Source organism: Centropristis striata, chromosome 6 (assembly GCF_030273125.1).
Source record: "Centropristis striata isolate RG_2023a ecotype Rhode Island chromosome 6, C.striata_1.0, whole genome shotgun sequence".
In the NCBI taxonomy this organism is placed as follows: Eukaryota; Metazoa; Chordata; class Actinopteri; order Perciformes; family Serranidae; genus Centropristis; species Centropristis striata.
The window spans coordinates 11,079,522-11,107,262 of record NC_081522.1 but is presented as its reverse complement, the minus strand read 5'-3'; the positions used below and the strand labels follow the sequence as shown (position 1 = coordinate 11,107,262).

Here is a 27,741-nt window from a genome sequence, read left to right as displayed (position 1 = left end):
TGTGCAGCTGAAACCCAAGCCCAGTAACATGTCAGACTTTGTGAACTATTCTAAGCATCAGTTGCTGACGCCAAGATGAGGGGTGGGGGTTTCTGGGGGCACATATGCTCCTCCATAAGAACTCCCAATAGGAACTGACGGCCACTACGAGCAGTCTGACATGCAGTCCCTTACTGTTGGGCAGTTACGCTGTTTATAGCCCCCATATCACAGCTCACAGTCCCACATGTGACTGTCTAGTGGGATCAATTTGTGGATGTGTGTTTAATGCTCCAGACGGTTGTAATGTAAAAAAGTGCAGTCCAGTGTTTGGTCAGCGAGCGAGGTTCAGTGCGAAGGCAGATCGCTAGGAGCTGTAGTGACCTTGGGACTGCTTGCTGAGGGCAGGACAGAATTCCTGAAGGGACACATGGTCTAGAGTGACAAGGCCATCTGCTGTAGCGCCAGCAGTAGGAGGAAGGTGGAGGGGGTTGGACACGGGGGTGCTGAGAATTCCTTTCGCTGGGGTGTGGAGGGAGTAGATATTCTGGGATATCGCTGCTTGCACTCCGCCGGGAAACGTGTTTCTTTGGCATTTTTCAAGCGGAAATCTGACGGAGAATTTTTGAACACTTGATGGTGAGAGGGGATCATTGCAGGGTTAAATGGGGAAGCTATTTTTCTGGCCCGTCAGCTCTCCACGAAGCGGTTGGTGATAATGGTCTTGGTGTGTTGCCGTTTTACTTCGGTGGATCCAGTTTCCTCTCCATCTCAGCACAGCCGGAGCTGAGAGAGCGGGATCTGGTAGGCCTTCTGGCAGCGCCCTCTCAGAGGATCATCTTCAAGGGATCTTCTTTGGAGTGGTTCTGTGCATGGCAAGGATCTACTTTCTTGCTGCCTCACTGAACTTGCATGGCCTAAACGAATGAATATTTTTATGAGGCGCCTTGCACCAGAGATGGGCCAGGACCAAACCAAGCTGCAGATAGAGAAGGGCCTGAGGTTGTATCAGTCCAATCAGACAGACAAAGCCCTGCATGTCTGGACAAAAGTGCTGGAGAAGACCTCAGATCCTGGCGGGAAGTTTCGGGTGTTGGGGTGCCTGATCACAGCTCACTCAGAAATGGGAAAATATAAAGATATGCTCAAGGTAAGCCTCTCAGAGAACACTGTGCTACATACAATAATATATATATATATATATATACCATATATATATCAGTCACCTATTCTAATCTGTCGTCATTTGCTTTAGATAATTCATGTGAAGACATTTCCCACATTCTTACGACTGTGTGATCATATTTTGTGTTATGCAACTGGCACTGTGCGTGTGTGCGCCACTGAATATCCCATCGATTTTATGTTATTTAGCCTGTTAAGAACTGGCAAAGTTCATGCTTTTGTAGCATTTTAACATTTCTACAACATCCAACTGTATTGAACGGTAAGAGGTCAAAGGTCGCCCTCTTAGTTCCATTTACAGTGATCTTGAGAAGCATGGGTTAATTTGTGGCTTCCACACGATGCAGAGTAAATAAGTGCCCTGCAACCCGAGTATCAGTGTGGGGTGTCTTGTTTACATAACCATCTTTACTCAAGCAGCACCCACTCTCTTTCACCCCGCTTTAATGAGGACTTTATAAACTAGAGGCCTCATGTCTTTGAATATCATATAATTTCTCTTTTTTAAGTATCTTTTTTTAATTTATTCAGAATTCAGCCTCATGTTTTCCATCATCTCTTCCTTGCAGTACGCTCTAGATCAAATCGACACAGCCAGAGAAATGGAGGACCCAGACTACCTGACAGAGGGCTACCTGAACTTGGCGCGCAGCAATGAGAAGCTGTGCGACTTCCAGAAAACGGTGTCCTACTGTAAGACCTGCTTAAACATGCAGGGTACCACCGTCAGCCTGCAGCTCAACGGCCAGGTATGTCTTAGCATGGGCAACGCCTTCCTGGGCCTCAGTGTCTTCCAGAAAGCTTTGGAGAGCTACGAGAAGGCCCTGCGCTACGCACACAACAATGACGACAAGATGCTGGAGTGCAGAGTCTGCTGCAGTCTGGGAAACATCTATGTCCACCTTAAGGTATAAAATAAAGATTTAATTGTTCTGAAAGCTTTTTAATGTGTGCTGCATTGTTAACACTACATCCTAGTCTTTGTTCAGCATTACCCTTTGATTTAATGTCTTGAAATATAATTATTGCAGGACAATAGACAAGGAGTCTGATTAAGAACCTTTCCTTTTCTGTAAAAATACTCTGATCATTGCAGACTTCTCAGCTATTTTATCTGGGTAAAACAATCACTGGATTGCACGTGTGACTTGATTGCACAATCGATACTGATGTTGCCAGCATATTTGCGGAGTATGATAACACTGCAGAGCATCCAAGCAATCATCATCAATGGCTAGCTCATGTGGTACTGGGCATTGTGAAACAAGGGCGGAGGGAGTCGGCTGGCTGGCGGGGGCTTATGTAGTACCCTTGACATCAGAGATTTGTAAGAGTAATCCCTTGGCTTCCTAGGGAGGATTGGTTTCAATGGGATTGTGATGAAGTGGTGTTTGAAGAATGTACTCATATGTCACTTTATTTTACAAAAGAAACACAAATAACACGGCTGTTAATAATACTCAAGAGACATATATGAAAAATACTCATTTTCAAAAAGAGTGAATTGTCATTGGAATAGCATTATAAAGAAAAAAGTCTACGTCAGTAGTGTCTAAATAGGATGCTTTACTAAGACACCATTTGCCATTTGAGGGCAACAATTGGACATCAGAGTTCTTACTCATCAATACCTCTGCCAACAGGACTATGAGAAAGCCCTGTTCTTCCCCTGCAAAGCAGCTGAGCTCGTCAATGACTACGGCAAGGGTTGGAGCCTCAAGTATCGAGCCATGAGCCAGTACCACATGTCTGTCGCCTACAGGAAGCTGGAGCGCCTGCCAGACGCCATGGAGTGCTGTGAGGTATTGCTTTATAACCGCCCCGCACAAGATAAGAGTCCTCAGGGACACAAACACAACCTAGAGAATGTCACAGTTTGTGTTTCCTCACAAAGTCGCTGTCCACTGATGTCTTTGGCTGTTCTACAGATACAGTAGATGTTCTACTGCTGACAGGTGCAAGTGCCAGTTGTTCTGTTGTACCAGGCCTTAGACCTCGACAAAAATATGCTCACAGAGGCACTGGTTTAAAGTGTTAATGAAGAGGGTGGCTTTAGTCTTCACTCTGTTCTAATTATGTACTGAGGGTGAAAAATAACTTGATGTCATTGCCTTGGAGTGCAAAAGGAAAATAACAAGACAGCAGGATGTATTTCAGATTTATTACATTTGCCAAACACATTTAGACAAACAATTTACACATGTTGTCATGTTTTGAATACCAGAGCAAAAAAGGAGTCCTAAAGGTGAAACGACGACGCCTCACGTTCCACATCTTTTCATTATTTAAAAATATAGTGTTACTGCTCAATGAAATAACTGCAGGCTATTTGAAAAAGTAGTTTAGTAGTGTCAGATTCACGTCTTTTATGAATTCTCATCCACACAATGTTTGTTTTTTAGTTAAATGTACCCAGTGAAAAATGATCATCCATAATAAGACTGAATTTTAGGAATCATAGATGCATGATGGTACTGTATAATTTAATACCGCCTAATATTTCTGCTGATACTGAACCTGATTAACTTAAAAGTTTAATTTCCAAGTGATTTTCCATCATCAGCTTCCAGCAGAGTGTTCGTATTATAGTTGAGGGGTCAAACAGATTCCTGCCGTCTCTCAAACATTTGTTTTTTCTTTTTAACAGGAATCTATGAAGATTGCTCTGCAGCACGGCGACCGTCCTCTGCAGGCTCTGTGCTTACTAAACTTTGCAGACATACACCGCTGCAGGCGTGACGTTGATGTAAGTTGCCAGACTTTTTTCTGTGCAGACTTGGGGGAATAACGATAAGCTTTAATCTATTGGTTTGTATATTTTTGTGCTTTCTGACAGAAAAGTTTTGAAGCAAATATTTTTTTTTTCTTAAACTATTTGTTGCTCTGGCATCTAAACCTAGAGCTTTATTTTGACATTCTCTTCATCCATCTAGAAAGCATTCCCTCGCTACGAGTCTGCACTGGGTATCATGACTGAGATCGGAAACCGTCTGGGACAATCACATGTTTACCTGGGAGTTGCAAAGTGCTGGCTTCTGCAGAAAGAATTTGATAAGGTACCCAGATTTATGCATACATCCTCCTTGAAATATCACAGCCTTATGACTGACATAATTGTTTTATTGTTTCTCACAAGTGCTTGTGTTGCAATTAATACATTCCCTGCCACCCACCCTGTTTATTTCCAGGCTCTTGATTCTCTGCAGCGAGCACAGGAATTGGCTGATGGGATGGGAAACAAGGTAAGTGACGTTGCACGGGACACAAGTACAAGTAGAGCTGCAACTAGTTGCATGAATAAATAAGTCATTTGGCAGAATTAATCGGCAAGAGGTTTAACTATTAGGGCACTTAGACAGTGTGTAAATCAGATCAGCTTCAAAATTTATTAGGTTCTTCCGTGGACCTTGCTACAGTCTTCCACCTAGTTTTATGAGAATTGGGCCAGTAGTTTTTCTGTAATTCTGCTGACAAACAAACAAATCAAATCAACAAACAACAACAAAATATAACAACAATATTTGGTTTAGTAACTTTTTATGCAAAAATGGCAAATACCATTTCTTTGTCATACCTGATTATAAATTTGGGGTTTTTGACTATTAGTTGGACAAGACATCAGAAAAAGTCAACTTCAGTTGAAGTTACAATGGAATTATTCTGCTATATTTCACATTTATAGACACTGATCGCCTTTACTAATCTTTAGTTGCAGCCCTGCACAAGTTGTATAATTTATAAAAGCTGGTATGATGGTATACACATAGTCGAAGAGTCTACACCTTACATTGACTTTTTATTTGTATCTTAAGTTGTGCACGCTGAAGGTGCACTGCCTGAGTGAAGGGATTTATCGGAGCCGGGGGCAGCAGGAGGAGCTCAGAGAGCAGGTGGTGAAGTTCCTGCAGTGTGTCGAGGAGCTGGAGCTCTACTGCGGCATGTGTGGAGAGTCCATCGGGGACAGGGACCAAAAACTGCAGGCTTTACCCTGTTCCCACATTTTCCATCTCAAGTGCGTGTAATATTTATTTGTTTTTTTGACAAATGTACTTTTAGAGATAACAAAAATGATTGAGTGTGAGTTTTATTGTGATATTCGTCCAACACAATTTTGCCCTCTAAAGAAGTTTTTTGGGGGGGATATACTACTATATTGACAAAGGTGATACAGTACAGAAATCCACTCAAAGATATACATTAAATCAATAGTTTGGATTTTTTTAGGTGGGGTTGTATGAGGTACTTATCCATAGTCAAGTGTATTACCTTTAGCTACATAAAAAAAGGAATATCAGTTTGAGTGTACGCTTTATTTAGAGTATTTTCACTGATGAATCTTGCCTTCAGAAAGTCCTTTTTAATGTGGAACTAAAGCTGTTGTCTATGCTCTCTTAAATGCCGCCAGACTCCATTGACAAAAACAGTAATTTTATCTCACAGAACAGGGGAGTTGTTGGTCGTCGCTGCCTTGGTTAGTTAAGTTTGTTTGTGTAATTGTGTAACGCTCTTTTGACGCTCTGCTGTTGTATCCTTTCAGGTGTCTGCAGACAAACGGGACAAAGGGTTGCCCTAAGTGTTTCAAGTCCTCCATGAAGCCTGGATTTGTGTGATTGTGAGACTGTGTTTGTGCGTTGGATCTGAAGACACAGCGTGAAGCCTCCCAGGCTCCTGACTGATCTGAGAGAAGCAGGCAGCCTCGGGATGACGTGCTGAAGATGTTTGAGGAGTAATGATTCACTGCTCTGTGAAGAGGATGCTGAACTGAACCCAGAGTGTCGCAGGGTGTGGCTCTGAGGACACAATCAGTGCATCCATGTTATTAACAGACATCAAACTGTGAGTTACAGCTGACTGAGGAGGTAAAACTGACAGTGTTACATTTCAATATAAGCTGAAGAAGAAAGAGCCTTCATTGTCTCTGATAACTCGCCTTTTTTGCAGAATTTAAATCTAGAGGAATACGGACCGCCCAGAAAGCATTTATAACTTGTACTTGCTATTTTATGCATTAGAATAGTTTCATAAAATCAAGATGAAATGATTGTCAGTGATGTGATATTACCTTTTACTGTACACAACATCCACTTTTTCTTTCAACAGTTTTCTGATTTTAGTTTTTGTTTTTATCAGAACACAGAGCCATTTCTGAATTTAACTGATTTCATACATGGTTATATTTATTATTGTATTCATGTACATACTATTCTCTATTTGTTTTAAAGGTTTGATTTATTTGACGTGTTTTGTAAAACCTAAAAACGAGCTAAAATCTCTTAACCATTCAAAAACTAGTATGTCTTTACAGAACAGGTTCATGCAGCTGTTTTTTTTCTTCCTTATTCACTGAGATTAAGGCGCCGGATCAACACACATTGTGTTCATAGAAATTCCTTTTCCGTCCACGTTTTACTCTTAAGTCTGACATCAACATAATATTGTTGCAATTTAAGGACAAATATTGTTGAGAAGGAAACCTATTGGGAAAGGATCGTCTTTGACCAATCACACACTCGTCAGATAATTATTTAGAGGAGCTACATGCAGTATGTTTTAATGTAGTGTTTTCATATTTGTAGTCATATGTAAATATTAATCAATCACTAAGATGTCAGGTTGAGATTATTTACTTGCAGAGGCATTGTGATTTTAAGGTGATTTTGAGGGATAAAGCCAAAACACATCAGTTGATGTTGCATGTTTTACTTACAGTGCCAAACAACAAAGGATTACATCAAATTATATATCCATGTAACTGTATTTACTTATTTCAGAATTGTTTATTATAGTACTTCTTAATATTCAGTGGCCTTTATCATTCATATTCCTTATATATTTGTTCAATTTATTTTAGACGTATTGTGATTTGGGGAAAAAAAGCCATGTCAATCCTTGTGGCTGAAATGAGTTTTTTCAGTAGTAGGGCGGAACAATTAATTACAATTTAATCAAAGCCAATTCATAAAATATGTGAATAAATACCATTCTGAATTAAGTATTGTGGTGCTACAGAGATGTCCCAGCCTATCTATAGAAAAAAATCCTACTATGATCAATTTTAATATATTTTTTAATTAAAATTAGAATAATGATGCAAAAATCATTCCCTCCAGTATCATGAATCATATCCGTTGCAACAATGTAAGGTTTTTACTCTTAAAAGTAAGACTGTAGTTGTAGTTTATAAAAGTACTCAGTCACACTCTCTATGAAGCCCAAGTACTCTCTTTAAACAAACTCTCTTTTACACACACACACACACACACACACACACACACACACACACACACACACACACACACACACACACGCCAAATGATTTAGACAAACTTGAGGAATAAACACAATGCTGTAGCTTTGGAACATTTTGTTTTCTCTCTCTATACAATGTGTAAGTAGGTTAGAAGCATGAGCAGAGAGAGACCAACACATTTACTTTTACTGCACAAGCACTTATGTTTCTCACACATCATACTTGACCTCAAAAAAGCACCTGGCTCTTGTTTGAGGTCCCTGCATCCAAAGTAATGTTGATTCACAGTCTGTTTACTTGTTGTGCAATCAATGTAAAACTCTTGCACCTGATGGAATATCATGTACACTTTTTATTCTTGGATCTGGGGTATAAATAAGATGTCACTGACAGCTCAGCCACTCATCTTTAACGGTTTAAACTACCTCTGTTTTTGCCTCTAGGCTTTGCCCTCCTCAGAGGATTAATGCAGTAATAACACGACATTTAAATACATGTAGAATTGTTATGTTTTTCTAGACATCATGTTGACATATCCATGGTTTAGTGTCTGACTAGAATGCATTGTTAATATATTTATGCATTGAGTCGGACCATGTTACTGTGTCAATATGGAAACATTTCATTATGGAAAATAAAGTGCACTGAAAGTGAATATAATCAGTGATCTTAGTGTCGCCTTTGATTATTTGTATTGTATTTTTTCAATGGTTGTTGTTACTGATTATCAAACTGAAAGTTAAAGTCAGTGAGTCACCATCACTAAACAACAACAGATTAACAGGTTTTAACATATAGTGCGTAATTAACCAGTTGTACTAGTTTGCCAGCAGGTTTCAACCAAGAGTTGTAAAAACACCTGAAGGGCAGGAAGCAAGTTTTCCTGTAACGTCATTTTACCGGAACACTTCAGCCTGATGGCAGCGATTTCATTCTCTGAAGAGGATTTAGTTTGCCCTCAATGCTCTGGGATTTATTACCTTCCTGTTCTGCTAAAATGTGGCCACAACATTTGCAGAGTTTGTTTACAGAAATTCTGGGAATGGAAAGGATCTCGAGAATGTCCTGTGTGTGGCACCGTGGCTGTCCCTGGGAGGCCTCCTATCAATTTGGCACTCAAGTTAGCTGCGGACAAGTATCAAGTGAAAAACACCGGAGAGGATCAAGATGTTTGTTATCTTCACAAGGAGAAGCTGACGATTTTTTGTCAGAATGACGAAGAGCCCATCTGTCTCGTCTGCCAAATGTCAAAACAGCATAAAGTTCATGAATGCTGCCCAGTGGACGAGGCGGCCCAACAGAAAAAGGTGGAGGAATGAGAGAATATCTGAAGAAATTGCTGTGTTAAATGTTTAACAGAAAGAATACTTTTGGGTTAGTCTTTATACATCAGCTTCAACGTATTCTCTTTATTTGCCTTTTTCTTTTGTAAAGGTAAATTATCTGTTTTGTTTCCTCTACACACCTGGATACAGATTACTTTAGATAAGGCACCAGATCAGACATCAGCTCTGTGATCAGAAATTAATGCAAAATATACATCATGGCCAGTTCATAGTCAGCCAGTCAATGCTGCAGCGTGCAGCGTGGTGATTTATGTATTTAGGGTGTAAAAAGGGCAGTATATTATTTCTTGACAAAGATATGCTTTTACAATAGCGCTGAACACAGGCAAATGATGGTCACATGCACACACTTACTAATGTAAATGAACATGTTTGGATGCTCTCATGTTAAATGATTTTACCAGATTGAAAATTGTAAAATTTTTGACATAAACTCAAAAATCAGTTGGGCTATAAGCGCCGCCTGGTGGATATTTTCGGAAAAATATTCCTACAAAACTTTTTACAAACTTGAGAAAAGCTTAAAAAAAATATAAACAATGACCCTTATTTGATCCTAGGTGGATGCTTACAGTCACACAATTATTGTGAATGGCATTAAAAAGTTGAATAATGCCTGTAATGTAAAAAATATATGAAATATTAGATCCATTGTTTCCAATCCAGACTCCAGAATTCAGACAAGTCTTGAATTCTTCTTTTTTTTTTTTTTTTTTTACATTTCAGACAGAAATTTCAGCCATGCTGGAGACCTTGAGGAAAAAGCTCAGAATACTGGACCAGACCAAGGTGCACTGGGAGGAAACCAAAGATTATATACAGGTAAGTGTGGGGGTTTGCATTTTTTTTTGTGATCAACTTTTTATTGGTTTTTCCATTAAGTTTAAAACAAACAAACAAGCAGGTGTGGCAAGCATCAATTGGGCAATAATAGCAGCAGCAACAAAGAAGATAAAATAGTAGCATAGCATAACAAACAAAAAATAAATAAATAAATAACAATGGCAATACGACCAACCAAACATATCAACAATATTGAGTGTTGAAAAATAAGAAAAGGAAGAAGAAAAAAGAAAAAAAAAAGGAAAAGAAAGATATTGAATTAATTCAGAAAAACAAGAGCATGGTTTTTCACATGAAAACTTCTCTCAGAATCTTGAAATAATTATCTTGATAATTTAGGAAACTGGGCATTTTTTTAAATCAATACATTATGCTTGTATATTACCTAAAGACCCAACAAATAAATAAACAAATACCTAAAAATAAACAAATGTTGGTTTTGGAAAATCTAAAATAAGTAGGCTTTTCCATTGAGTACACTTACATTAACCTGCTTCGCCATTAATGTAGGGTAGGTGACAGTGGTTTGGGCCAAGATATTAGAATTAATCTTTTTTGTGTCACAACTAAAAAGATATGCAGCAAGTAAGCCTTTCTATTTTCCATTGCTCCATCAGGGATTCAGGTTAAAGTATAATAATGTCTGTCAATATATAAGATTCGTTTGATTTCTACTCTGACTGAAATGTCACTATTTGGAGGTTTACTGTTCAACATTTGAATTTTGAGCTTTTGACTACACTTTTGTCCCAGAGAGAAAAGTCCCTTAGCACAGCACACAGACATTCCTTCTGTTTACTGCTAGGAATAACCAGCTCCCTGAACGTTACAGAGCCAAGCTCATCAAAATGAGGAAGCGATAAAGGAGGAGTTTGAGAAGCTGCACCTGTTCCTTTGGGAGGAGGAAAACAGTCGTCTGAAGGTGCTCAAACAGGAGGAGGAAGTTAAGACCCAGGTGATGCGTGAGAAGCTGGAAAACATCAAGGACCAGATCAAAACCCTCTCTTCCACCATCAGTGACATCGAGGCAGCCCTCAGAGCCAAAGATCTACCATTTCTACAGGTACATTTACTGCCATTGTTTACACAGCAATGTGGCAATTTAAGCTATAAGATGGTGAGAGGAACATCTGTAAACTGACTCTAAAACACAAATAGACAACATTTCAATCACAGTTAGATCTACCTTTTTTTTCTTCTTTTTTTTACAAGGTCACCACCGTACACTCCTTGGTGCTTTTTGACAGAGATATTTAGGAGTTAATAATACATACAATTATTAAATAAAAAAAAATAGGGATGCAGGATTCAACTATTTATTTTTAACTGACATAACAGGACGACACACTAAACATACAATACTGATGTTATTTTGCCATTTATCTCATTTTTATGAGTTATTTTTTAAGCTTTCATTTCTAGTTGTTTGACAATGTAATACATTGTATTTGTAATGCAAAAAAAATATCCATTAACAAAGTTATTTGTTTTAAAAAGAAGCCTTAGTACAACATAGAAAAAGCCTGTGAGGTACTATGTGAATTATTCCCCTCTAAAATTGCTATTGGCCTAAAATATTCCACATGTATCTGGCTCTAATTTGATGTATTATTGTCCACTTGTCTGGACTGAGTTTTCATTGTGAGAGTTTTTTGTTGGATAGTAAACCACTTCTGTCTTTATGGAGCCTTTGATACAGTATAACTTGGATCAAAACTTTGCCCATTTAAATACTTACTTACTTGTTTTGGAGTCAGTGTACAGATGCACTTTTTGTCTATTCCTTTTCAATGCATCAAGGCTGATCCAAAAGCATGTTTTATGTTTTTTATGTTTTTGTTTTTTTAATGTTTCTTCACTTTCCTTCTGTGACTTCAGGGGTACAAGCAGACAAAGAAAAGGTATGCTTAACTCACAATCTGCCAGAATGAGCACCAACTGTCTCCATAAGACATTGTAGTAATTTTTCAAACTTGTTTCAGGGCGAAAAGCAACGTTAAAGAGCCAGGGTGTATCAGAGACATCCTGATCAACTCTGCAAAGCATCTTGGATCACTGAGGTTTGGAATTTGGAAGAAGATGGCCAACATCGTCACATGTGGTGGGTGAACAGACAGAGGCTTCAAGTTAGCTATGAAGTGTTTTTGATTAACTGATTTTTCTTTCTTCATACTTTCAGCTCCCGTCACTTTGGATCCAAACACGGCCCAGACCAACTTAAAGTTCTCGGAAGAGTTAACCTGTGTACAATACTGCAGTAAGCAGCTCTCACCAGACAACCCTGAGCGCTGCACCAACCGCGTGTGTGTGCTTGGAGCGACCGGCTTCACATCTGGGAAGCACACCTGGACCGTGCAGGTGGGCCAAGGTAAAGACTGGTACATCGGAGTGGCCCAAGAGTCCATCAAAAGGAAGAGCACCGTGTTCCTCAACCCGAGCGAGGGATTCTGGGTGATCGGCCTGTGCAACGGAGACTCATTCTGGGCTCAGACCTCGACCCGCACCAAACTCGTGTTGAAGCAGAAGCCTGAGAAGATTACTATACATCTCGACTACGACAAAGGAAAGGTGGTTTTTATCAACGCTGCTGATTTGACGAAAATACACACATTCAAAGATCAGTTTAAAGAGAGGGTTTTCGCCTACTTCTCCCCTGGATTGTGTGAAGACGGGAAAACCTCCAGCCCACTGAAAATCTGTCCTCTGACAGTAAAAGTGGATGTAGAGTCGACTTGCATACAGTAGAGCTGAAGAAGACTTGTTGAGTGTGTGTTACATCTGTTACAACCGACAAAAAAAAAAGAACAGGCTGCAGAGTTTCAAAATGAAATTCAGCAGCAACTTTAATTATATAATAATGTATTGAATTAAGGTTAAGAAGACGACATACTATGCATTTTAAATGAAACGAGGCATAACATTTTCAAACCTTTGTATTGTTTAATTGGAAAAAGCCTCCATTTAATAATAATACATTCAATTTGTATAGTGCTTTTCTAGATGGTCAGAGATACTTAATTTATAGAGTTGATTTGGTATCTTTATCCGTCATTCTCTTTGTCCTTTTTTGGTTTCCTCTGTGTTGCCATATCTTTCAGTTTAGAGTCAAGTTTCCTTTGCAGGTAGGCTTTCTTATTGGGGTCCATGGATTTGTCTTTCTTCCCACTCCCAGCGTAAAGAACGCCTTCTTTGCTGATTCTCATCCGAGCATGAGATTTGGCTTTATCTCCACAGCCGTGAACCTAAAAAGGGTTTTTACAACAAGACAATCAGGTCAGAAACATTACATTTAAAACAACTACAGGAAGTATTTAACTGGTGGTGAAACAGTCTATTTAATACTGAAGCCTATATGACCTACATGAGCAAACGAGACCATTCGCTTCCACTTCTATTGTTATTTTTAATGCCAGTCACGGTACAATCTCAGGGAAATGAGATTAAACGATTTAAGGCAGGCTAACAGGAAGAGCCTGTGTTTACAATTTCCCAGGCAAAACTGTTTTTCTTAATTGGCCGTCTTTCTACTAGAGGAAGAGGGCCAACTCATAATCAAGATCATAAATTCATATTATGTTGGTGGTAAGTTTGATTAAAGCTCTCGTAGTTGCTTTAAGCTGTCACTTATGGTGAAAAATAAAAACACAGACTTGTGTGCTTCCTGGCATCATCCTTGCATTTTTAATTCAGCTGCATATCCTTAATAAAAACAAACTACCACTATTTGGTCGGGGTCAGTTCCTGTCTCACCTCTGGTATATGATGACTGAGACAATACTGCCTGTTGCAGAACAGGCAAAGCTGTCCCAGTGTCAGCACAGAAGCTTTACACTTGACAAAGCTGCACACGCTGTCAGCCTTCACCACAGCGTTGATAAGTGTGTCAAAGTCGTCATCTGGAGCGGCGGCAGCAGCGATGCCACAGGCGCCTGGCTTCATCCGGTTCTTTCCTGGGAAAGAAATAGTAAGATTTGAATTGTTGCAAACATACCAGAGCAGATGGGTAAAAAAAAGATGTACTGTACGTAAGATCTACTGCAAACCTTTAGCTGTCTTAGGCTTCTTTGATGTCTGGACCTGAGCTGGCAGGCTGATGTTCTGTTGCTTTTTTTGTTGAGCGTTTTCTTCCCTCTTCTGCTGCTCCCTCTTCATTCGCTCCATATGTAAACTCTTCAGGTCTAAAGGCGGTTGACTCAGCGGTGCTCTTTGGGGATTCGGGTCTGTTTCTTCTTCCTGAGCTGCTTCTTCTTCTTCTTCTCCTTCTCCTTGTGGTGGCTCCTCTGTTGGTGTTAACCCCAGGGGCCTGGTAACAGTGATACACCTGTCTTTCCCCTCTCCTTTACTCTCATGCACCAGGCCCAGCTCCTCAGCAATCTGATGGACCAGCAGGCGGTCATGAGAGTTAAATGAGGATGGGAACTGTAGTTCACTCTGACTCGAGTCTTTTAGAAAGCTCTCCACCTGCGCTCTGATCTCAGCTGCCCTGTTCTTCTTCTGCTCTTCCTCTGTCAGTGCTGTTATGGAGGACTTTGTGTGCTTCTCTGTATTTGTAGTGTTTTCATTATTGTTGATACCAGCGGACTTCTTCTGCTGGTTCTTCGGCCTGCTGGGAGGCTGATCTTTAACCTTCTGTTTGGTGGATGTGGAGCTGCTGGAAGATGTATTGGCCTTTGTGTCTTTGTGATCGCGGGTGTAGTTTTGTGGCACGATGTCTTGGATGTACTCAAATGCTGTTCGGACCTCGCCAAACTCAGTCATGTGATTGATCAGGGACTTCAGGAAAGCATGATTCTGGACAGTCTGGGTGTCACACACTACAGCGATGTGACGTCTCGCACGAGTAACGGCCACATTTATCCTTCTGTCCTCCGCCAGAAATCCAACTTCCCCTGAAAAAAATAAAATTAAAAAACAAATACATAAAGTAATGCTGCTAACGGTTATGGGGGTGCAGAAACCAAAGCTAAATAAATTACCTTTTCTGTTGGACCGAACTAAGGACAGCACCACAGCCTCTTTCTCTCTGCCCTGAAATCCATCCACTGACTTTATCTCCAGCTCTGGATGCCTCACAGAGAGTTTCTGACGCAGAAGATCGACCTGAACAGAAATAAAAACATTAAAAACCAAATCAATTACTTATTTTAAGACATAATTGTCACTTAAGATTTCAAATTTAACATTACATTTTTTTCACTGGGAGTGAAACTGGATAAAAGTTGGTTGCAAGGAAGTGAAAACTCATGGTGATGTTAATTTTTTAAATTTAAAGATTCTTTGCTAAAGAAAAATGTCATTTTTAGATGTTCAGCAGAAATTTTAACCTAATCTCAAACTTAAAATATTCATAACTAACACAGTATTTGGAGCAGAGCAATAGGATTTAACAGTATGTATTTTACAATTCCTCAAATCAGTGACTTACTTGTAGATTGTACGGAGCAATAACAGCAATGTCTTTAGCTTTAACTCCGGCTTCAGTCAAGGCCTTTATGTGCAGTTCAACAATGTCTACCTCACCTGAGGATGAAGTAAACACACTGTTAGATCCCAGAACACACTAACTGTGATAATATTGTGTATATATATATTTTTTTACAATAGAAATGACGTACCTAGATTGCCTTTGGACTGCTCATCTGTGACCTCCATCTCACTCAGACCGCAGCCTGCAGTGTCGATGAGAAGAAGCGGCGTGCTGGTTTCATCAACACAGATGACTTCTGGTAGATCTCTGTAGATCAAATAAATTATTTTTAACACTTTAATTAGTTGAAATGAAATCGTGAGATTGAAAGAAAAGTAAAATAAAAAAAGTGAGAGACTTTCCATCCTTAAACTCTCACTTACTTTAGCAAGTGTCTCTCCACAGAGCTGTGAGCTGTTAGTCTTCCCTGGTACATCTCTTTGGAGGCCCACTCCATGATGTTGCTGTTCATGCGGTACTGAACTGTGAGCATACGGACCACTGAGTCTCCATACATCTGAATTAGTCTCTCCATGAGACTGAGAGACAAGCCTTTTGATGCAGCTCTGTGGAGGCATAACAAGGGAACAATGTGCAAGAAACTATTAACAAATATTGACAACAAAAGGCCCCGTTATTTATAAATCAGTTTCTGAATCTGCCGAAGACCAGAAAAGGGTGAAGTCACATATTTCTGTGCACAAATCAGAATTTCTATGACAAAAATATTTTTTTTGTTATAGATTACTTTTTTTACTCACACAAATGATTAAATCTTAACTTTTATTTATACATGAATGCATAAAAAGAGGACGGTCTGTTTCTTTACGTTTGGGACTTGATAGTAGGTGGTAGCTGCTTGTAGTCTCCAGCCAGAATGCACTTGCGTGCTCTGAGCAGGGCGATCCAGCAGCTGCTCTCCAGAGCCTGAGCGCACTCGTCTATCACCACCCAATCAAAATGCTCAGCTGGCAGGAACTTCAGAGGGCCGTTATCACAAGCACCTGCAGACACAAACAAGTGCTGGCTGATTGCCTTTCATCATCACTGTAATGACTGAATTACATTTTCTTCACTCAAGGTTTTTCCTGACCTGTGTTGGTTGATAACACAACATCAGCACTTTTTAGGATCTGGGCGATGGCTGTCGCTTCTCTGGTTTTCAGCTCTTTTCTTAGCTCCCCTATCTCTCTTTTGAAGTTCACTCGCTCTCCTTTTTCACGCATCTTCTTCATCCCCATCTTGAAGGGAAAATAATTAAATATGGTGAATCTTTCAAGGTGGCAAACACATGCTAGCAGTAGCACACACTAAAATACTTACAAAAGCTTTATCCATGTCTTTACGGATGTCTGCAATGATGTTTGCGTTGTCACTCTGAGCGAGGATGGCGTCCAGTGAGTGTTTCTGTATGGACTCCAGCAGTCTGGCGGGGTGACCCAGCCTCAGGACTTTTGCCTTGCACCGAGCTAACCTCTCCACTAAATTATCCACAGCCACGTTAGAGGGAGCACAACACAGGACCTGCATGAACACAGAATCCAAATACAAAAAATTACAACTACAGAACAAATGTAACTGATTTAAACAGTGGGAAAACTATGTGGACATATAAACTAATAGAAATAAACTTTCTGCACCTTTTGGCCTTGTTTGACTGCTTGCAGGATGATCTCCACCACTGTGGTGGTTTTCCCAGTGCCTGGTGGTCCATGAATCACAGCCAGTTCTCTCTGAGACAGAGTGAAGGACACAGCTTCTCTCTGGGAATCATCCAGGTTTGAGTTAAAAAATTCCACTTTATCTGAAGAAACATAGCAGAATAGCCAGAATTAGTGTGTGGATTTGCAGGCAGAGCTGGGCCATATGCCCAAATCTTCCATCCCGATACAGCTCATTTTGTTGAATAATTGTCTTGTGTTAATAATATCTGATATAGCATGTTTTCTGGTAATTTAATAAATAACTAAATACTCTATGATAACAACATGGTGAAGCCTATTTTATACAGCGTGACTTACTTGGCTGTGACTGAGAAGAAGGTTTTGTGTCTCCAAAGAGAACATTTATTAGGTTGGCAGCTGGTCCATGACTGTATCCGTTTAATGCATTCAAGGCACTGCAAGCACAAAACACACAGTAAAAAATAATTTGTTTTAAGGTTTCATAACTCACTTGTATCCATCTTACATTACAGACGTCACTCACTTTTTCATCCGCTTGTAGGTGACGTCATTTGCCAACTTTAAGAGGTTGTGAAGAGCATCTGTATCAAAGCTGAGGCCATCCTTTGAATCGTCAAAGGCCACACTGATAGAAGCTTGGCTGACCCTCGTCACTATTCCTGTGCCAATCTGTGAGGCTGCGGTGCATCCGCCAGTGTCATACAAGCCAACTATGTCCCCTGTAACAAAAAATATGAATGTCACATGAAGCAAAATATGAAACTAAAGACACAAAAAACCCCACTGATCAGCTGTTTTATTCTCCCATCTCACCAGGTCCAAAGCTGTTACTGGGCAGAGTGGAAAAACCAAGATGCTTTCTTGGCTCGAGGACGACGACCGTGCGACCATATAGGCCTGTGGACTGACTTCCTATCTGCAGTTTCAGCAGACAAACACCTTTATTTTGAAGATCCTTGAGAGAGATGTTCTCCTGCCATATCCTGGAAGCACAGAACAAGACACTGTCATTTTATAGTGACCGCTATCAATATAAAGATACGGCAGGGAGACGATCTTCTTAAATCTGTCCCTTCCAAGATCCCCAACATCATAAAAGTGCACAACAATATTGCTGAATGATCTCTTTATTTAGTCTGAATGTTTTGTTTTTTTACATACCTGGTTTCCTCTATTTCAGCCTCCCTCTCTTCCTGTAGAAGCTCAAGAGTCTTTGACACAAACTGTTCAATCGCCATCATTCACTAAAAAGTCCCAAAAGATGATTAGTGTTACAGCACAGATCCAAAACAATATTTAAAGACAACTTCTCTAAAGATATAAATAAAACCACAAGACATCCTACTTACTAACTGCTAACTTTTAATGACAAACACAGCAGGTTGCATTTGACTGACAAAACCTAATGTTGTAATTTATGAATAAGTAAGTTATCCCATTAATGAGGGTGAATCTCACATGTGGTGAAATATAACTTACATTTATTCAAGCACTATGCTAAAATTGCCATTTGTATAAGAGTGAATCATCCTGTGTTATCTTCAGTTCTTAAAAACTCACAGTTTAAAAACACTTCTGCAGGACAATCCCACACTTGCACAGGCATGTTACTCATCCAGACAGACTTTCAATTCATCAAGATTTCTCTTTTTGGATTTGTCATTCACAGTGGAGGCATGCGAGAAAAACATTGATTCTTTAAGAATTCAAGGTAACACAAGGTAAGTAATTGATACATTATTGTAAATGATTATATTGCGAGTGAAGTATTCCTTTAAGTACACCGTTGAGGTACTTCTGGTTCAACTGAAGTAAATCTACTTGAAACTACTATGTACTTCCACACCCAATACATTTCAGATTCTCAAATTCTGTACTGATTATTCAACTTAAATGTTTTTGTAGTACATATTCATGGAGTTTTTTTTCCCAAATTCTACACATGTGCTATAGTTCAACCATGCAGCTACAGCTTAAAATTTTGCATACACAGCAATGTATTAGCAAAAATAATACAACAATACAAAATGATGAGTTCTACTACTTTTGACACTTTCGGTACATTTACTGATAAACTTCTGCACTTGTACTGAAGTTAAAATATTAACTCAGGGCCTTTAACTGCAGTTGAGCATTGGTACTGTAAAAAATAAAAACCATGAATACTTCTTCTACCACTGAGTCTCACAGACCATAAATACATATTTTAATATGGTACATTTTGTTATATATAGATCCATCTTTTACCAATCATGCATTATTATTATATTTATTTGTAGTCACAATAAAAGGTAATGAATGAGGAAACACTAGCAGGGTACAGCTTAGTAGTTATGGTAAAACTGCATGAATGCTGACATGTTAGCTTGCTAACCACACTGCATTCAAACTAACTTTAGCTACATTTAGCAAGCGAGACTGACACTCACCCGTTAATGTTATCTGTAAGGAAAGAAGCCTGAAAAGCAGGAAAGAAAGGTTTTGTTGAAATGGGGGACTAATTAGAAGTATCTCGCTAATAACTTATGTGGCATTATTTCACCACTCTAGCTGCTTGTCTTCTTTTTATTGTGCTAGCTTGTTAGCATGCTATCTACACTACCACCTACCTGCTCAGATGACTACTCTTCGCTCATTCACTAACTCATATTTTATTTTGAAAAACACACAACACGGAAGTTACCCAGCTACAGAAACACGTTGAGCTAAGTTGTCAATCAAACTGGCACAAACCGCCTGACAGTCAAAACCAGGTTGTTTGTTATAAATGGTACATTTCAGCAGTATGAACAGGGCATTTTAGCTCGTTTTTCTGTGTGACTTCAGACCGCGGGAGGATATGCTGGTTTTTAATCTACAAGATCTCTGTCAGGAAGGAAGCACTCGCACTGCAAACCTGCAGACTCTGAGCTAACCCATTTTTTATATTTATCTGCTTCACCACTCCTGTTCACTGCGTTTTTTGGAAATGAGAACGACATTATTCCTGCTGCACGCCATCTCATGCTGCTGGCTGGTCAGTGCCACTCTCTCAAAAACTGATGCAAAGAAGTCGCATAAAGCTGAGGCTGAGGTGAGTATAACTTCAGGTCTTTACCTTGATATAGGTGTGATGTGTGTGTGCTGGCAGATCATATAAGTCATCTTCTGTTTGTCTGGCATGCTCTGGACTAGACTGAATTGCCCAGAATCAGAAGAGGTCCCTATACTCTTCTCACCTGTCATGTTTCCAGTCATGGTGATGTATCTGTCACTGAAATGTTATGTTTTTTACGTTTAGACATCTCCAGCTGAGTTGTCTGTGTTGGAGAGAGGTCTCGTTATGTCAGACCCGCCCTGGAAAGACATAGTGAAGGAGGAAAAGAGATACTGGGCTCACATCAAGAAAACATTTCAAGGACCGGTGCTTGGATATGTTACACCTGTAAGTCACAAACACACTTTCATCCTGCCCACCTGCTGCTGTCCAACATCTGACAGCACAGCATTAAAGGACAGCTTCAGATTATTTCAAATCTGTCTTAATGCAATACTGCCAGGCCCATGTGTAGTGCAGGAAGAAGATCTTTTACTTAAGTAACAGTGGTTATAGCACATTTTATAAGTACTCTGTTAATTAAAATCACATACATATTAGCATCAACATGTAGTTAAAGTACCAAAAGTAAAAGAACTCATTAGGGCTACACAATTATTCAATTTGTATGAATAAAGCAATATCCATATTAGTAGTGAGTAATATTAGTGGAGTAGTGCAATGTCCAAATCACAGCAGGAGCAATATTTGATGACAGCAACATAAGTGTCAAAATTAAACTCTGAATTATTAGTTTTATTGTTATTACTATTTTTGAGTTAGACCAAACAACTAATTGATTAATTAAGAAAATGTCCTGATGTCTGTCTTACTTAAGATGTCTTACTCAACAATGAAAATATGACCGTCTCTTACTTTGCAGTTGTATGAGAAGGGTGTCACTTTCCAACCAGTATAGTGAGGAGGAGGGACTGCAGTGACTGATAACTCTTTTAATGTACATGTGGATGTGTTTGTTTTGTAATAAGACAGACTTGAAACTACCTCTTTACTACGAGCCCATCTTTGTGTTAAGGTTGTTTCGACTCTAATCAAGTCTATTTTTCTCATCCTCCAGTGGAATTCCCACGGTTATGACGTTGCCAAGATGTTTGGTGCTAAACTCTCTTCGATGTGTCCAGTTTGGCTTCAGCTGAGGCGACGGGGGCCTGAAACGTTTGATGTCACTGGACTCCACGATCATGACCCAGGTAGAGAATCCAGCTCACTCACAGTGAAATATAAAGTGTTTTCTAGTGACTAATATACATAATTAGGTTATTTTTGTCTGTCCAGGCTGGGTCAAAGCTGTACGCAAGTCTAACAAAAAAGTCAGGATCGGTGAGTAGATGTCCTCCACACTGTCCACAACTCAGATCCGTTAATGTGTGCTTTCAGATGAGACTCTGTTTGTGTGATCATTTACTTTAGTTGCTTCATTTTCTTTTCCCCTCAGTGCCTCGGCTGTTATTTGACGGTTGGTCATACCAGGACTACATGAGTGTGCTGGGGAGTGAAGATGAAATTGAAGAGCTGGGAAGTGAGCTGGTGGATGTTGCAAAGGTATTTAAGTGTGTTTATTTTTAACTCCTTCACAAAAGTGCTGTGTTTGTCCTGCATCTATCTAATGAAGCTCTGACCTTGCAGACTGAAGGTTTCGATGGTTTCACGTTGGAGCTGTGGAGCCAGCTAGGAGGCAACAAAAGAAAGTGAGTTATTCTGTTGGCACACCTCTATTATTACTCTGACAATCCTTTTTTTTTTTTTTAGATAATACAAACAATTTAAAAGAATCTGTAAAATCTTTTTTATACAGGGAGCTGGTCCATTTAGTGAAACACATCTGTGAGACTTTGAAGGCTAAAAGATTAGACTGCATTCTTGTCATCCCACCTGCTGTGACAAGGTGAGTGAAATTAGTTCACAGTCAGCAACTATAAACGCAAAAAAAATACAAACATTGGTCCTATATTATTTCCTTTCCTACCTTTCCAATCTTTTATCAGTGCGGGGCAGCCAGGCATGTTTGGCAGGGAAGAGTTTGAGCAGTTGGCTCCTGTAGTCGATGGATTCAGCCTCATGACGTACGACTACTCCAGCGGGGCCAGGTGAGAGTCGCAGATAAGCGATTACCATAGATTCATTGTGGTAGGAATGTTTCAGGTAGTGACGTGATTAGAGTAATTACAGATTATACTATGATTAATACGGACAGTTTTCAGAGTTATGTGACATTTTATTTATTCTGTTTTTCAATAGACCGGGCCCGAGCTCCCCTCTGCCCTGGGTGAGAGACTGTGTTCTCCAGCTTGCTCCCAACACGCAGTGGAGACAAAAGATCCTGCTTGGACTCAATTTGTACGGCCTTGATTTTGCGAGCCAGGGAACAGAGCCAATCCTGGGAGGAAGGTAAGACAATACTGTGATTACTGCTGCAATACTTACAGTTTCATATATTTCAATCTTAGGACTCCACCTTTTAAACATTGTACCAAAAATTGTTGGACTCACAATGGACGTAAAAAAAAGAAATATCAAAATCTCTTCCAAAACACATTCTTCCTTTTTTTGTCCAAACCTGGCACATTACCCACAGTGATACATGACCAAGCCCTTTCCTTGTGAAATCAGTGAGGAGAGCAATGACAAAAACATAATTAGATATTTTATGTGGAATAGCCAAAATGTTTCTCTACTTTGTCAGATGTTGTTTTATATAGAGAGCAAGAAACGAAATTACCTCTGCCTCTGGGACTTTTGCATTGGATTTAGGATCATGGCAGAAAGTAAGCTCTGTGGCAAACATGCGTTTGTGATGCTTACACACTTTGTTCTGCAGGAGAATCATCACAAGTTTACACCACTTTTATTATGTTTGAATAGTTATAGTAGACATTTTTAATAGACTTTTCTTCAATTTTTGGACATCCTGTAATATGGTGTTTTTCTGTCATTTTTGGAACGGTTATACCATAAAATGCATCAACAGACTCTAATATGGCAACTTTATCAATTTGGGGCATTTTAGAATTTTATGACTTTTTCCTGAGAAAAAATTATACTATACCATGGTGTTTTTTTTCTTCAGTTTTTGGACATCCTGTCATATGGTGTTTTTTCTGTTACCTTTTGTCAGATTATACTTTAATATGCATCAGCAGACTCTAATGGGGGAATTTTATGAATATGGGGCATTTTCAAATGTTATGACCTTTTTCTGAATTTTTTTAACATACAATAATGCAGTAGACAAAAGTAAAAAGCTAACGTTAAGCTAGTAGTGGACTATACCACAGTCGCATGACTTCTAAGTCATTACTGTGAAAACTCCAAAATTCACAAGTGGGAATATTTACTAATGTATTTTATGTTCTACAACAAAATGTGAACTTCCCTTAAGCCTGTGTTAACCACAGACCTTAATATGGGCATTTAACCAAAACCCATTCAAAATCCTCATTGAGTTTGAGAGGTTAAACCCTGTGGCACTAAAATGCTAACTTACTTTTGGGTTTAAGGACTCATTCTTGTGGCGCTCTATAGCACTAGAAGCCAAAAGGTTAAAGGCTAAATAGAGGGGAAAAAAAGGAGAAGTGGTTTTAGGGGCCTATAACAGTCTTAAACTTGTCTCCTTCCTTCCTGCAGGTACATCGAGATTTTGCGAGAACACAGGCCAAAACTTCTCTGGGACGAATATTCTGCAGAGCATTATTTCACTTACAAGAGGTACTCACTTTAAATCAACAAATTATGGCTGAAAACTTAGACTTCTGACAGCATTTTTTTTAACAACTTCTGTGACTTTAATTTCAGGAACAATGCCGTTAAGCATGTGGTTTACTATCCGTCACTGAAGGTCAGTCCTTTACACTTTTCATAATTTAAGAACATCTGGTTTTGACTTTATTTACCAAAGTGTTTCATTACGTTGACACCTTTTATGGTGAAATTAACACTATTCTAATTAATTTCCAGTCAATCTACCTGAGGGTCTCTTTGGCTACTGAACTGGGAACAGGAATTTCCTTATGGGAATTAGGACAAGGACTGGACTATTTCTATGATCTCCTATGAGAGTTGGACTTGATAGTGATAGTGAGTGTGGACTTTGGACCATCAGCACATGATTTTTTTCTCTTTTTTCTTTGAACATGGAGTACCAAAAATTCAGGCCCAGTATGCAGGTTTATTTCTGTTTTGTTTTTTTTGCTTTCGAGTGAACTCTGAAACGTGCTGTGAATACTCATCTTGTTTGAGGGTCATGAAAGTGCTGTGAAATCTTCTCTATATGATCAGTTTCAGGGTTTCTTGATTCAAACAATAACTAACAGCAGACACAAGGTACTTCGGTATGTTATTCCTTTTAATTGATGGTACTGTGGAGAAAAAAATCAACTTGTACAGTTCATTCAGAGTTCAGTGACATGTCATTATTAAACAACAGAGGGTGCATGATCATCAATATGTATAAAGTTCAAATGAAGGATTATATTCTTCTCTTGTTCACGTGCCACTGACATCTGCAGCCAGCCTTCAGTCCAAATCCAGAAATCTTCTGCTGTTTTTCTCTCCATTTTATTCAAACATTTCTGCTCTTGGATGCAGACTTGCTTGCTGTGAAGATGCATCCTTCTCCGGCTTTAAACATCCTGCTTTCCCCCCCCCTTTTTTTTTTTTTTTTTCAAATCAAGACATTTGATTGTGTGGCTTTTATTGGGTTTACAATAACAGCATTGAAAAAGTAATGAAGTTGTATTTACAGTGTTGCCAAACATCTGAACCAGCATCTTCCAATATTTGTCTGAGATGAATGTTTGTTTAATTACATGAATATAAATGTGCAACAACTAAGCAGTTAAATCTGAGTGCTCCTGATGTTAACGTTTTCTTTTTTTACTTGGCATTTGAGAGAAGAATTAGATTATTTACAGCAAGTGAGGTTGACTGCATATTCTGCCCAGTTATCAGGTGTCTGTCTATGACTACGTGCACAGAGTCTTCTTGGCTTCCTGGAAAACAAAAATATAAACATGAGATGATTTTAGAAATGCTGATTGATGGGAGAGTTTGGATTTTCTTGACGTGTATACGAGGTACATAGCCGTAGTATATTTCCTGCAGTAGATGGCTGTCGGCACATCCCCAGTTTGGAGAACCAGGCAGGAGTACCAGCACACAAGATAAACAATGTACTACTGCGGAGCAAAATGTATTTCAGCCACCTTTAAAAAAAAATCTATACAAGTTTAAATGTACACTATATTTAGAATATTTTCACTGGTTTACATAGCTGCCAGACAGCCCTTTCGGATAGGGAACTGAAACTGTTACATCCATCTATGCTTTCTTCAAAGCCACCAGACTCCTTTTGACAAAAAGGGTAATTTTACCTCACAGAACACGGGAGTTGCTGGTCTACTTCTGCGTCAATTGTTTAGTTTGATTTTGTTAACGTGTGTTAGTGAGTGCAAACTATCCCTTTAAAACACCAAAGTCACAAATAACACAAACAAACAAATCGATCAAGGCATCGGTAGACCAACAACTCCTGTGTTCTGCAGGATAAAATTTGCATTTTTGTCAAAGGTGTCTAGTGGCTTTGAAGAAAGCATACATGGATGTAACGGCTTTAGTTCCCCATTGGAGAAGTTGTCTGACTTGAACTGATATTGGGGTCTTTTAGGTGTCTTAAATACATTTTGCTGCTTAGTTTCCATGCTGGAACTCCTGCTGCCTTCTCCAAACTGGGGTCGTGCCGCCCGCCATTTACTGTAAGTATTACCTGACTATGGATATTGTACAATCCCACTTAAAAAAAACTCCAAACTATCCCTTTTTACTCTTCCAAATTAGTATTTCTGCAGTGCAGGTCAGCTCACCTGTGTATGATCCACCACTGTCTTTCACAAAGTCTTCCACAACCAAGGGCAGGTTGGCAAAGTCAGGTCTCCGCACCAGTTCAAACACTGAAGGCTTTCAGCAGAAACAGTTAATGTTATTAAATACATTAACATATAAGGACATTTGGGTATATTGCCTTCATGTTTACTTGAGGAGGACTGACCCCTGTCAAGCTGTAGCCAGTGAAGATCCACCTCTGTCCCTCAGTGGCACAACACAATGCCGACACTCCTTGTCCGACTGCACAAACAGGCTCTGCACACACAGAAACAACAATTGTCTACACTGGGCATATAGATTGCATACTAACTGCTTTTTAAAAATAGCCTCACACTGACTCTGTTGGGAGATGAAGTGTGTGAGAATGCGGTGCAGAGAGCCGCTGTGTGCCAGGTCATTCAGTGCTCCGGGGCAGTCCGGGATGAGCAGCGCCTGGTATCGAGCACCTGGAGAAGGTTATCATGACTTAGTTACTGAGCAAAGTCCGACCAAAAGCACACATAAAAACAGCCAAATGACCATGAAATGAATGTTCTCACCATCTATAGATTCCAGTTTCGCTGGTGTTGCGTAGGGTTTCACATTGAAGTCCTGCACCCATCGAGAGGTGCTTTCATCCACTCCAACGAAGTCGATTGGCTTTCCCTGCAATTCAAATAAACACGTCTCAGCTGTCTGTTGCTCTGTGCTAAGTGGCTCAAAGCATTGCACATACCAACCTTGGGTGTAAGAAATATCTAGATGTTGGTTTAATTAATACTTCCAGCAGGGGTTTGTAAATTGATAGAAAAAAAATACCCAACACTATATACAGTTACTAATTCAGATGGTGCCTAATCACCTGTGAATTGTATTGTGGCAGATCAGCAAACGTATCGTCATCCAAACAATTTATATAATATCTTCATAAAACTCGTGATTTACACCCCTAATGAGAAGTACTTTTACTCTTGAGATTTGGGACTATTTTGCTTTAAAGGACTAGTGGAAAAATAACATCCAAAATACACATGTATGTGTTTATTTCACTACACGTCCATTTCTCCTAAATTTAATACAAGTTAGCATTATGTAATTACTTATTTCCATATTTTAACATAATATATTAACATAATATTTAGCAAAAACTTGCAATATAAAAATGGACCACATTGAACTGTAGTGTCTTGCACCAAGTTATGAATTGTTGTTCCTATCTATATTCTGAAGGGTTTTTTGTTCATTATTTATGCATATAAAAGCATTGAGAAACATTCTTTGATATTTTCCATTTAGAAATAGTCATACCCCAGGCGTGGCTGTCTGGAGATTAAACACTGAGGTACAGAGGCTGAAGGACTGATGGAAAGATGTTGCTGATACTCCTGAAGAAACAAAACACCAGTTTAATTAACGTAACGTTATCAGAGCTCAGTGTGTTTGTATGCAACAGAAAACGTAGCTTGATTGTTAAGCAGGCTAGGAAGTGCTGTTTAATCACAGCTAACAGGTTCATTCATTTACAACTAACGCTAGATAGGCTTGAAATGATATAAAACTGTCTTATGTACTAAACTCAGTACTAGCGTTACACTTTGTGTTTCTCATTAAATTATTCCTCAACTGGTACGAGATAACCCACCTTGAGGAGACGCACTCGCCACAATCAAACATGTCGGCTTTGCAGACATTTTATTTATCGACGTGTTCCCTCCACATGAAATACTATCAGCTTGTTTGAAACAGGTTTTAAATTAATAAGAATTTAGGTGAAATCATTCAAGACAACTACGCGAGGAGGAAGTACTATCAGCTGACAACAACATCCGCTGAAGAATTTCAGAATAAAAGCTCATTGCTATGTCAACGTCATTGGGAATACTAAATGACAAAAAATGTATTTGCATTTCAAAATTAAAAAAATATGTCATATATCTATTGTTATCCTATTATTTTTTGTTGTGTAGAGTGTATGTACTGAATGTATAGTATGTGTGAACAAAACTTTTCGACATACTATATACTATGAT

The 27,741-nt window shown here is 39.2% G+C and overlaps 5 protein-coding genes across 6 annotated transcripts; 3 read left to right on the top strand and 2 right to left on the bottom strand.

Annotated features, from left to right (window-relative positions):
- The first annotated feature begins 518 nt into the window (after positions 1-518).
- Positions 519-7,421, top strand: rapsn (receptor-associated protein of the synapse, 43kD). The gene is made up of 8 exons (XM_059335508.1): positions 519-1,129; positions 1,734-2,072; positions 2,808-2,966; positions 3,812-3,910; positions 4,098-4,220; positions 4,353-4,406; positions 4,977-5,176; positions 5,702-7,421. Exons 1-8 carry the CDS (start codon positions 905-907, stop codon positions 5,772-5,774), a joined length of 1,272 nt encoding a protein of 423 aa, XP_059191491.1. The 5' UTR covers positions 519-904; the 3' UTR covers positions 5,775-7,421.
- Positions 7,422-8,331: 910 nt separating this feature from the next.
- LOC131973006 (zinc-binding protein A33-like) lies at positions 8,332-12,348 on the top strand. The gene is made up of 6 exons (XM_059334842.1): positions 8,332-8,721; positions 9,487-9,582; positions 10,436-10,666; positions 11,482-11,504; positions 11,586-11,704; positions 11,783-12,348. Exons 1-6 carry the CDS (start codon positions 8,332-8,334, stop codon positions 12,346-12,348), a joined length of 1,425 nt encoding a protein of 474 aa, XP_059190825.1.
- ighmbp2 (immunoglobulin mu DNA binding protein 2) lies at positions 12,348-19,946 on the bottom strand. 2 transcript variants are annotated; one of them, XM_059335134.1, is made up of 16 exons: positions 19,853-19,946; positions 17,917-17,999; positions 17,569-17,738; positions 17,279-17,474; positions 17,092-17,189; positions 16,711-16,874; positions 16,394-16,594; positions 16,164-16,311; positions 15,900-16,074; positions 15,454-15,636; positions 15,219-15,337; positions 15,029-15,123; positions 14,580-14,703; positions 13,647-14,492; positions 13,354-13,553; positions 12,348-12,845 (listed from the first exon to the last, which is right to left on the bottom strand). In XM_059335134.1, the coding sequence occupies exons 2-16, from the start codon at positions 17,994-17,996 to the stop codon at positions 12,645-12,647; spliced, it is 3,000 nt and encodes a 999-aa protein (XP_059191117.1). In that variant the 5' UTR covers positions 17,997-17,999; positions 19,853-19,946; the 3' UTR covers positions 12,348-12,644. The 2 variants fall into 2 exon arrangements, with proteins under 2 accessions (XP_059191117.1, XP_059191116.1); XM_059335133.1 differs by lacking the exon at positions 19,853-19,946 and adding an exon at positions 19,185-19,354.
- On the top strand, positions 19,459-24,706 carry chid1 (chitinase domain containing 1). The gene is made up of 12 exons (XM_059335135.1): positions 19,459-19,828; positions 20,036-20,179; positions 20,910-21,042; positions 21,128-21,172; positions 21,288-21,394; positions 21,479-21,540; positions 21,648-21,737; positions 21,838-21,939; positions 22,091-22,240; positions 23,477-23,557; positions 23,645-23,687; positions 23,807-24,706. The coding sequence occupies exons 1-12, from the start codon at positions 19,724-19,726 to the stop codon at positions 23,903-23,905; spliced, it is 1,161 nt and encodes a 386-aa protein (XP_059191118.1). The 5' UTR covers positions 19,459-19,723; the 3' UTR covers positions 23,906-24,706.
- gatd1 (glutamine amidotransferase class 1 domain containing 1) lies at positions 24,177-27,562 on the bottom strand. Its single transcript, XM_059335136.1, has 7 exons — positions 27,354-27,562; positions 27,020-27,096; positions 26,272-26,377; positions 26,071-26,178; positions 25,896-25,987; positions 25,711-25,804; positions 24,177-24,840 (listed from the first exon to the last, which is right to left on the bottom strand). The coding sequence occupies exons 1-7, from the start codon at positions 27,400-27,402 to the stop codon at positions 24,725-24,727; spliced, it is 642 nt and encodes a 213-aa protein (XP_059191119.1). The 5' UTR covers positions 27,403-27,562; the 3' UTR covers positions 24,177-24,724.
- Between the last annotated feature and the right edge of the window lie 179 nt (positions 27,563-27,741).

What these genes read in the sequence shown, in the direction of transcription:
- ighmbp2 (XM_059335134.1), bottom strand. Translation starts at nt 17,996, where the DNA reads ATGATGGCGATTGAACAGTTTGTGTCAAAGACTCTTGAGCTTCTACAG. An exon ending in ACCTACAAGCGGATGAAAAA is followed by an intron (nt 17,190 to 17,278) that starts GTGAGTGACGTC and finishes TTGTGCTTGCAG; the next exon opens with TGCCTTGAATGCATTAAACG. An exon ending in AGTTCGGTCCAACAGAAAAG is followed by an intron (nt 14,493 to 14,579) that starts GTAATTTATTTA and finishes TATTTTTTTCAG; the next exon opens with GGGAAGTTGGATTTCTGGCG.
- chid1 (XM_059335135.1), top strand. Translation starts at nt 19,724, where the DNA reads ATGAGAACGACATTATTCCTGCTGCACGCCATCTCATGCTGCTGGCTG. An exon ending in CGCATAAAGCTGAGGCTGAG is followed by an intron (nt 19,829 to 20,035) that starts GTGAGTATAACT and finishes TTTTACGTTTAG; the next exon opens with ACATCTCCAGCTGAGTTGTC. An exon ending in TTTACTATCCGTCACTGAAG is followed by an intron (nt 23,688 to 23,806) that starts GTCAGTCCTTTA and finishes ATTAATTTCCAG; the next exon opens with TCAATCTACCTGAGGGTCTC.
- LOC131973006 (XM_059334842.1), top strand. Translation starts at nt 8,332, where the DNA reads ATGGCAGCGATTTCATTCTCTGAAGAGGATTTAGTTTGCCCTCAATGC. An exon ending in AAGATCTACCATTTCTACAG is followed by an intron (nt 10,667 to 11,481) that starts GTACATTTACTG and finishes CTGTGACTTCAG; the next exon opens with GGGTACAAGCAGACAAAGAA. An exon ending in TACAAGCAGACAAAGAAAAG is followed by an intron (nt 11,505 to 11,585) that starts GTATGCTTAACT and finishes AACTTGTTTCAG; the next exon opens with GGCGAAAAGCAACGTTAAAG.
- rapsn (XM_059335508.1), top strand. Translation starts at nt 905, where the DNA reads ATGAATATTTTTATGAGGCGCCTTGCACCAGAGATGGGCCAGGACCAA. An exon ending in ACATCTATGTCCACCTTAAG is followed by an intron (nt 2,073 to 2,807) that starts GTATAAAATAAA and finishes CTCTGCCAACAG; the next exon opens with GACTATGAGAAAGCCCTGTT. An exon ending in ACGCCATGGAGTGCTGTGAG is followed by an intron (nt 2,967 to 3,811) that starts GTATTGCTTTAT and finishes TCTTTTTAACAG; the next exon opens with GAATCTATGAAGATTGCTCT.
- gatd1 (XM_059335136.1), bottom strand. Translation starts at nt 27,402, where the DNA reads ATGTCTGCAAAGCCGACATGTTTGATTGTGGCGAGTGCGTCTCCTCAA. An exon ending in GGCGAGTGCGTCTCCTCAAG is followed by an intron (nt 27,097 to 27,353) that starts GTGGGTTATCTC and finishes TTGTTTCTTCAG; the next exon opens with GAGTATCAGCAACATCTTTC. An exon ending in GAAACTGGAATCTATAGATG is followed by an intron (nt 26,179 to 26,271) that starts GTGAGAACATTC and finishes AACCTTCTCCAG; the next exon opens with GTGCTCGATACCAGGCGCTG.